Source organism: Limulus polyphemus, unplaced genomic scaffold (genome assembly GCF_000517525.1).
Source record: "Limulus polyphemus unplaced genomic scaffold, Limulus_polyphemus-2.1.2 Scaffold32, whole genome shotgun sequence".
NCBI lineage: Eukaryota > Metazoa > Arthropoda > Merostomata > Xiphosura > Limulidae > Limulus > Limulus polyphemus.
Window position 1 is genome coordinate 1,516,388 of NW_013665642.1, and position 9,497 is coordinate 1,525,884.

The 9,497-nt window shown below is 33.5% G+C and overlaps 1 protein-coding gene across 7 annotated transcripts in view; it reads right to left on the reverse strand.

Moving 5' to 3' along the window:
• Positions 1–9,497, reverse strand: part of LOC106460238 (disks large homolog 1-like) — a 238,958-nt gene that overhangs the window by 193,260 nt on the left and 36,201 nt on the right. For 6 of the 7 annotated variants that reach the window (XM_022387152.1, XM_022387146.1, XM_022387141.1 and 3 more), the window contains one exon: positions 7,553–7,680. In XM_022387152.1, the coding sequence (XP_022242860.1) occupies positions 7,553–7,680 (128 nt within the window). Of the gene's footprint in view, positions 1–7,552; positions 7,681–9,497 lie in introns of those variants that run through there. The other variant, XM_022387157.1, reaches the window with a different exon arrangement.

Below are 9,497 nucleotides of genomic sequence, written 5' to 3' on the forward strand. Positions count from 1 at the left end.
CAATCCATCGCATTGAGCCTTTTCCTGCACGGTTGCCATTTTTCGGAGCAACACTACTCACTAGAGCGAAAAAAAAAAAACAGCAACAACATGGCAATAAAAACTGTTTAAGTTGGGCTATAAGATGTTGAAAACTGCATAGTTGTATTTCTTTGGTTATATAGCTATTAAAATTTAAAATAGGAAATAATGTTGGACCATCCTGTACTAAGATGTAGCTATATTCAAGCAATAAAATATAGACACAGAGAAAACGGCGCACTACTTTCATCGCTCTCTTTACACAGAAACTAAAGATAAGTGCGACAAAAACAGTAATTAGATAGATAAATAATTTCATAGACCATTTAGGAACTCAGGTGCACACATATATATATACTTCATTAAATGCAAAATAAATTAAATGGTTTTATATCGTGGATTAAACTAGTGCTACAAGCTAAAATAATTTTTATTCCCTTTGGAATAAGTCTTAGTTTAATGGTAATGAGATATATATAATTGCAATGACGTGTTTGTAAAAACATTGTCGTTGTCGGTATGGCTTCCTATAGAAAGCTCGCGTGCCTGCTCCAGAGCCATCTCAGGGAGATATAAATATATCTATATTGCAAGTGCATGTCTAATTGCACAGCTAGCCTCCCTGTATACTGTGAGCCCAGAAATACTTAGTCTAATGAACTGTTTATAAGATAAACATATAAATGCAATTCGCATATGTGCAGGACAAAGAGAATGGTTTCTTTTAGATATACATCTGGGACTTCAAGATGAACGTAACTCAACAAGGCAGCTTTACGATTTATGAAAGCCACAGTCTCTACTACAGCGAGGCAAGGCGAAGAGACACACCCAATCATGAATAAAATGAATCATTTTCCAACAACCTTTCCTACCGGAGCGCCGGAAATTTAAGAGGGTAATTCACTGCGCTCAGCTGAAATGTATTAAGATCCATTACTTCTTTGTTTGAACTCCCAAATCTATAGTAGTATTGTCATCCATCATCATATTTTCACACCTTTTGAAATAGTGCATGTTTGGTCGTTATTAAATATTTTAGTAGACAAGCCTATAATACTGCGTTATAGGTTTTTCGAAGCAACATTGCGTTGTTGAAATGCTTCCAAACATTCGACAAAAAACATTGGTGCTATCTTTTATCTCTAACAAGATGTGCGTAGTGTAAGGTGTCGACATTCGTGCTCATCAGTGAATCTGTAATTTCAGTGTCGACCTACAGTGACTTTTACAACTTAGCATAGTTGATAAATTCTCAAATAGATGACTGTCTGTTTGTTTTTTGAATTTCGCGTAAAGCTACAAGAGGACTATCTGCGCTACCGTCCCTAATTTAGCAGTGAATAACTAGAGGGAATGAAGCTAGTAATCACCACCCACTGCCAACTCTTGGGCTACTCTTTTGTCAACAAATAGTGTGATTGACCGTCATGTTATAGCGCCCACAAAAGGGCGAGCAAGCTTCGTGGGAGGGGGATTTTGAACCCTCGATCCGTAAATTGCTAGTCGAGCGCCCTAACCACCTGGCCATGCCGGGGTCCAAATAGATGAATATCACACAGTTCCATCACAAAACGTAACGCTTACTAATAGATATACTGTACATGCGCAGTATTGGTGTCCATAAGGAAGTCTCATACATTGAAATAACGTGGACAATTTTCCCATAATTTATCTATTTAGGCTTGAGTTAATTAAATGGAACGTTCACAACATTAGTTTTAATTTTAAATGCATCGATTCATAAAATTGAAGTTATTTTAATATCATTTTTTCTTGTGAAGCGACTACGCAACTAATCCGATTATTACGGTCGTTTTAATGTTATCATGAGATCCCTAATGCAATATATATATATATATAGCCGAGGTCTTAAAAAGCACACAACGCAGAAATGATATTAAGAATGAGCTTTATAACATGTATACACAACTGCAATAGTACTGATAATACAAGTAACATGGAGAAAAACCCTACCAGAAAGAATTATGTTACTTAGTATGTTCTAGCTATATCTACTCCGACACCAGGGACCTACAAACGTAGAAAACCGATCTCAGTTATTACATTCGCTCAAGAGATGAAGGACGCTAAGTACCTTATAGTTTTTTATTGTTTTCTGTGTACAAAGTCTAATATGTTTAAGGTGACCATAAAGTCCACTGAAAAACAGGATCCATGAAAGTGTTCTATTTCAAGAGTAAATAAAACCCAAATTAAGAGTAACAAATATTTTTTTTTTGCTTTTGAAGTTCATGTCATGCTGTGTTGTAGCCTACACACAGTGCATCATTCTTCTCGTGATTCATGGCATGCGCACGTTTTACTGACGTCACGCCAGTAAATACTGCAACGTTAAGCGTCCCTTACGTGACGTCATTTTAGTGTCTACTGACTGACAGACAACACACTATTGTATAATGGTGCGAGTGGTTAAAACGGGTAACCCCTCCAGGAGGCCTTAGGCTCCCTTTCGGGGAAATTATCCTTCATCGTGATAATGGATTTTTTAAATTATCGATACTACTGATTTTGAATAATTAACAAGAAAACTGAACTAGTCATGTGTATTATGCAAAAGACGTTTGTACGCGCGCTCTTCCATACTGAAATTTCATCTGACTGGTGGTACAAAATTCTCTGACGTTTCTTAAAATTAAAAATTTCCTGACTTTTCCTTAACCTGTGGTAGCCCTGAATCAAGACATTGGTCAAATTTGTTTATTACTGTACTTTTCTCAAAACTGTATATTTCTGGCCACTTTTTTAAAACTCCCATCCACTATATCAGGTTGGATAGCCTTTGAGCTAGTTATGTATGTCTACTTATTTGTAGAAAATCTGTTCCCTCAGTTTTGATAGAGGTAAAAGAGTCAAGGGAGGATATAAACCTCATTACTACACCATTCCACATGTTGTTTTCATGAAGACAACCGCTCACCAATATTATTATATCTTCCTGTGAAGAGTTTCAGGCAAATTAGTGAGAAAAGTTCATGCTGAGTAACAATAATCATTTTTTAATACGTCAAGAAAAATAAACATGCTTTAATAAAATCGAAGTTATAGTGTTTCCGATCAAGAATTATGATAAACACATTTAAAACTTCACATTTTGTCCATAACCTATAACCTGACCATTACAAAGTTAATGGGGACAAGACATTTTGTTCTAGAATAATTCCAAAGAATTGGTGGTTACCATAAACTAGGATTCCTGATAGCCTATTGACAGACAGAGAGAGACACACCAAACAAATATTATAACGATCCCAACGTGTACTTCAGTAGCTTTCCAAACGCAGCAAAAATATCAAACAGCGTCGTTATATTGCTGTTATGAAGCGGTTTGTGGAAGTCTCATGTGTTACACACCCTTACAAAGGAAAGAGTTGAATCGAGATCAACAAAAAATAAAAATGGAGTTTAAGGTGTCTCAAGATCTGTACCCACTGCTGAGCTAGATCATGATAACAATGGGTAGGCCTAAATTTTCTTTTCTAGAAACATATTTTTGATGTAGTGATCTTTGTCAAAAGACGCATAATGACCGTTTCTGAAACTTAATTTGACAAATTTTCGCTAAAACTATGAAGCAAAATCAAAGAAAATACATTAAAAATATATATTCAGACTGTCTACTATGTAACAGTTAAAAAGAGTAGGTTTGAGTCATACCATTACATGTAAAAATGTTTATTTCATCTTATGAGTTTATGTTCAGTTAAATCTTATTTATAACCATACCAAACACAAATCCTTAAAAAACATGGTAAGAAAAAAATATACATGTTTATAAAACAAACTGTCAATTTACTGAAAAAGAACAAGTTATCAAGAAATTTTATATAAACTTAGTTTGAACTGACAATCTTTAAAGTTTTTTAAACAAATAAGCAGTAACTTATTCATCAAAAATACAACAGCTTGCACGAATCGAATCTGGATAAATTGACATTTTACTTTTACACCTTTTCTCTAGAGCAAGATGTAGCCATTAACTTCAGTGTAAACAAATAAAGAATTTTTGCTTGTTACCAAACATCTCAGTTTGTTTACAGAATCGTCTACCTGCTCTCCAATGGAAAGCCCACATTAACTAGAAAGTAGCGACATTGGAATTAAAAATAAAACAGCCTTTGCACCAATCTCACACATACTAATTCTTAACTATATGCAATGTAAAAATGGCGATCAAAATATACGAGCACAAAATTATATGCGTTTGTTGAATACTTTTTAACACGCCTGAAACATACCTTTAAAATGTGTGTTTGTTTGTAATAATGTCTGAATACAAATGTTTTAGGTGTACCCATAGGACACTACAAAAATATATTTATAGATGTGAATTTGTTTTCACTGTCTTTCTTCACTGCTAGACCCTCTATAGTATTTTGCAGAAGGTTCAGAGGATAGACAAAAATGCTGCTACAACGTTTCCATTGTCTTTCTTCACTGCTAGATCCGCTACAGTATTATGCAGAAAGTTCAGACGACAGACAGAAATGCTGCAAGTACATTTTCATTGTCTTTCTTCACTGCTAGAACCGCTACAATATTCTGTAAAAGGTTCAGACGACAGATAGAAATGCTGCTACTACGTTTTCATTGTCTTTCTTCACTGCTGGACCCTCTATAGTATTTTGCAGAAGGTTCAGAGGGTAGACAGAAATGTTGCTACTATGTTTTCACTGAATTTCTTCACTGCTTGATGTTGTACAGTTTTCTACAGAAGGTTCAGACGACAGACAGAAATGCTGCTACTACGTTTTCACTGTCTCATTTCACTGCTAGACCCTTTACAGTATCCTGCAGAAGGTTCAGAGGACAGGCAGAAATGTTGCTACTGTCCAGTTCTTGGTTTGTTTTCTTCGTGAATTCCCCAAAAGCGGTCCAAACCAGAAAATGTTGCCAAAATAAAGGACAAATCAAATCTTTTAACATTTGTTCTCCAATTGTAGTTTTTAATATGAAAAAGTTAGCAAAATATTTCATTTCGTTAAATATGTATACATTATGTGTTCAAGGCTGATAGTTACAACTTCTGTCTTTATTACACTTTTACTCAGGCGACGTGAGTTATTTTTGATAAGGTTTCTATAAGTATAATAAATTGATCCTTTTTAAGTCACCATGTAGGTGAAATACTTGTAGTTTTGTAACAAAAAATAAACTGCAGGTGACAATGATTGGCAAGTATAAATTGATCAGTTAAAAGCATAAAGTTGTCGTTTTTTAATAATAAATTAAGATTAGATTTGAATCTTATAAAATTTGGGTGACTTAAAATCACAAATCATAAACCTCAACTGTTGGACGATGTTTCGTCTTTCATTGAATATATTAACCGATACTCTTAAAGATAAAAATTTGTTTCTTGAAAACTCGTTATGTAAAGTTTAAAATCGTGTATGCCTAAATAAACATCTGCTATTACAAATAAAACACCAAAAGTTTACAGTCTCGCAACACGTTTTCTTCTTTTAGCATCTTTTTTTTGTGTGTGTGAAGAAGGGGAGGGGGTCACTGATTGTTTTCTCTTGGTCACTCGCCGTCTCTTTCACTTAATTGTGTGACTGTTTTAATCAAAAGGCTACAACGTTGGGATACGGGTAACTTAACGAGAACACACGTCAGCGTGATAAAGTGCGAGTAATAATTTAAATATTGCAACAGCAAACAGAAGTCCTATAATTACTTCTGTTGATTTTAATATCTAATTTTTTTGTAGATTAAAAGGTTGAAATAGCGTATGCCAATTAACGAGAGATTAATGTGAAAATATCGTTGAAAGCTGTTTTTATATAAAGTTCTGTAAAGCATATTCAAACTAATGAGCCGTTTAAATGAAAAGCCTTGCTTAAAAGAAATTAAGCGTACTGCAAACGTCTAAAGAACGTTTGCAAGCCACCCCTAATTTCGATTATTTAAAACAAGTTAACTATGAGGAAAAGAGAGGGGGGGAAGCCTAAAAATTCACTGCACATAGCATACTGTACCGAAACATGGGGAATATAATAATAATTTTAGCAACATCTTTATGATGAAACTCTGAAAGCATTACGGTTATGTACTTGATGTACTTTCATGCCACACAGTTTAAGCTGAATTTACTTAACGTGGTGAATTATTTTTGGTGTGAAATTTGAAAAAAAAAAATGAATAAATTTTTATACGACACAAAATCTTCTAGTGGCTTCCAAAAATAACAAAATCGTCTTAAGACATTATTTGGTCACAGAAAGCCGCCAATATACGTGTTTCAAATGAAACCATGTATAAATCAATATATTATCTGTTTCATCTGAAACCGTGTGATATATAACCTGGTTCCCCGGAAATCATGTGTAATATATGATCTGTTTCACCTGAATTCATATGTAATATATGATTTGTTTCACCTGAATTCATATATATGATCTGTTTCACCTGAAATCATGTGTAATATATGATCTGTTTCAACTGAAACCATGTGTAGTTATTAATGGTTCTTTGTTGTGGTTTGTAATGAGTTTATTACCTCATTCCTGGACGTTTTATGAACATTACAGCTGTAAACTATCATTGTCTGGCGTTTTTATTACATCTGTATGTTGAGAGATCACAATTCCAGAGATACGATAATCCAAATGTTTCTAAACAGTAAACCTTCCTTTTCGAAGGTGAGCCGAGAATGCTGAAGTCATATTTTAAACTTGGGAAATCATTTGATCATTTAATTGTATTTCACAGTACACTTTAATCGAGTAAATATTAAGGCAAATTCAGTTAGCATGCCTACATGAGAATCCGTGATGTTGAATCTGTCGACGATTCTCTCAAGATATAATTGCTTTGCCACGCTATCACTTGTATAGTGGAAGATTAATGAATATAATCACATGTAAAATTTAAAAGGTTCTAAATTTCCGATAGAAATTACGTACAACATGATTATGAGTTCTTGTGTTTATTTAGACAAATGTTAATATACAAATACAGCGAATAATAAACAAAACCAAAAAACTAATATTTTTTTTGTTTACTTCCTAAAGAATTTGAACAATTTACGTTGCAGTGATTTCTAAAAAATTAGGATATGTGAAACTTTTGTAAATTTAAAAATAAAAAAACAAAATACAGGTTTCACTCTCAATCAACTTTTTATGTATTAAACCAGTATTACCCCTCTTAAGCGCTTAAAAAATTTCTGCTTAACAATAATATATATATATATATATATATATATACACACACACACACAAACACACACATATATATAAACTACTAAATTGTGCCAACAGGTGGCGATACCCATCACGAAATGATTCAAAAATATGTTTACCACAACTTAATGGAAAACACACACACAGGCACATTATTTTTGACAGGATTGATAATTCTATTATATAATTTGATCAATGAGTTTCATAATCATGTTTCAGATATAAGAAATGGAACAATTATTGTTTTCAAGTTGAATTCTATCCTATCAACTTAATACACTTAAATAACTAGAAAAAAAATATTTATAACACCGTCCACTTACCTCATTGTTAAGACCAATAATCGGAGAGCTAGTTTCCCATCTACAAGCAATCTGTAAAGTCTCAGCTGTCTTCTGCTGAATACTTTTCTTGTCGTCTAATAAAGTAACTTCGTAGAATTCTTGAATATCTGGAATAATATTGAATTTAAAAGAAAATAGTATTAAATTATATACAAGTCTTACCTTTTACAACGTTGAAAAGTGTGAAAATATTTTATTTTTATTTTTTATGTATTTAATTATGCGTACATCTGTTTCTTGACTTAAAAGAATGCTCAAGGCATACGAATAAAATAGCGTGATGAGTTGTCTTGATGGACATCATGTGTTGAAGTTATTGAAACGCTATACTGCTTCTGCACTCTACAAGTTAAAATGCAACATTTCGGGTGTAATTCATTGCAACAACTTCAAGCATTGGTGAGCTAGCTCTCTGATGTCAGAATCAGTATAATAAGCAGAACATTTAACTGTTACGCTACTATAGCGATGTTTTTTGGCTAAACTGAAGATCTTAATAGCTTTTGAAAACCTGCGTTAAGTGTTTATAAAAGTCTCTTAGATTTTTTTATAAGAGATTCGAGACTATGATGAGCGATACGTAATATGCGTCAGCCATTTTATCCCTGCTCAACTCCACATACTAAGCACTACCGTGCTAAGTGATAACCTGAAGAAATATTGGCTTATCAAACGATATTCAATCGTTCCAGCGTTAGAAAAATAAAAATACACGTAGCATGATACGGATGCATTCAAATCCATTTATAGTTAGTTATTTTGATGTGTATAACACATGTCGACCTTGTATAACACGAAACTAGCTTGATATTTGGATACTAATCTGTTTATTTAGGTGATTATTTCACTCTTTGCCCAGAACTACACAGGTTTTTTTCTTTATTATTAAGCTGTACGTTCTATTTCAAAACGACGCAATATAGGTGAAATTTGCAAAGCCGAACTAGTATGGAGACAAAGGGTGAAGGATATGGCATCTTTCGGATTTGACATATTAATAAATTTTTACCTAATAGCATATTTTTTCCCTTCTTATCGTCATAAATTGTTTAAGGTTTAAAGGCTCAAAAATGGACCCCGAAGAAGTTTATAAATCCCAGATGTGTGTAGGTAGTGAGTAATTGATCTGCAGTCAGAGAGTATTGTTGAAGTTCGTTATAGCGTTTGTTTTAGCGCGAATGTTGAAATCAAGTGTATCGTAAAGTTATATTCAGAAAGAATAAACCAGTTTTATTAAGTAAGGACTTGTGTCGCTAAAGTTTCGTCGGAACGAAGTTACGGAAAGTTAATTAACAAACGGAGAAGTAACAGTATGTTGTGGAGGTTATGGTGTCCTACACCCAAGAATGTTTTCTAGAACTATCCTGTTCCTTCGGGAGTGCTCTAGCATTTGCTAGATTGGGGGTGGCTGGTATATATAAGATGGTCACGGCGTGACGTGCAATAAGGTGGCATGATACTAGTCACGTGCTCTCGCTGACACAACAATATAATGATTTGTAAAAAGAAAAGAAAAGAAAACACTGTAGATATTTTTAAAAGTATGGCTACTTACAGTTCACTTGGTGGATATTATTATGTAAAACACTTCAAAACTGGTTCTATAGAGCACTGGGAAAACTGAAAAATATTATGTTTCTTGATGGCTTTAATAAATATCGACAATAAATCGATAGTCTGCTTCGTAAGTGTTCCAGAAAAAATATTAACGATTCTAAAGAAATGTATATATATATATAAATTGCATTAAACTGTTACTGAATACAATAGTAAAATGGTCCTATATTATATTTTTGATTCTCGACGTATCCATCCATCTTTAAAACTCTTACATAGAGATACAAAGCGCAGGTTTGCCCTATGGTAGAGCTCTGAATTTCGAAAACTGGTGAACCGGTTTCGAATCTATTATGACACGCAATCT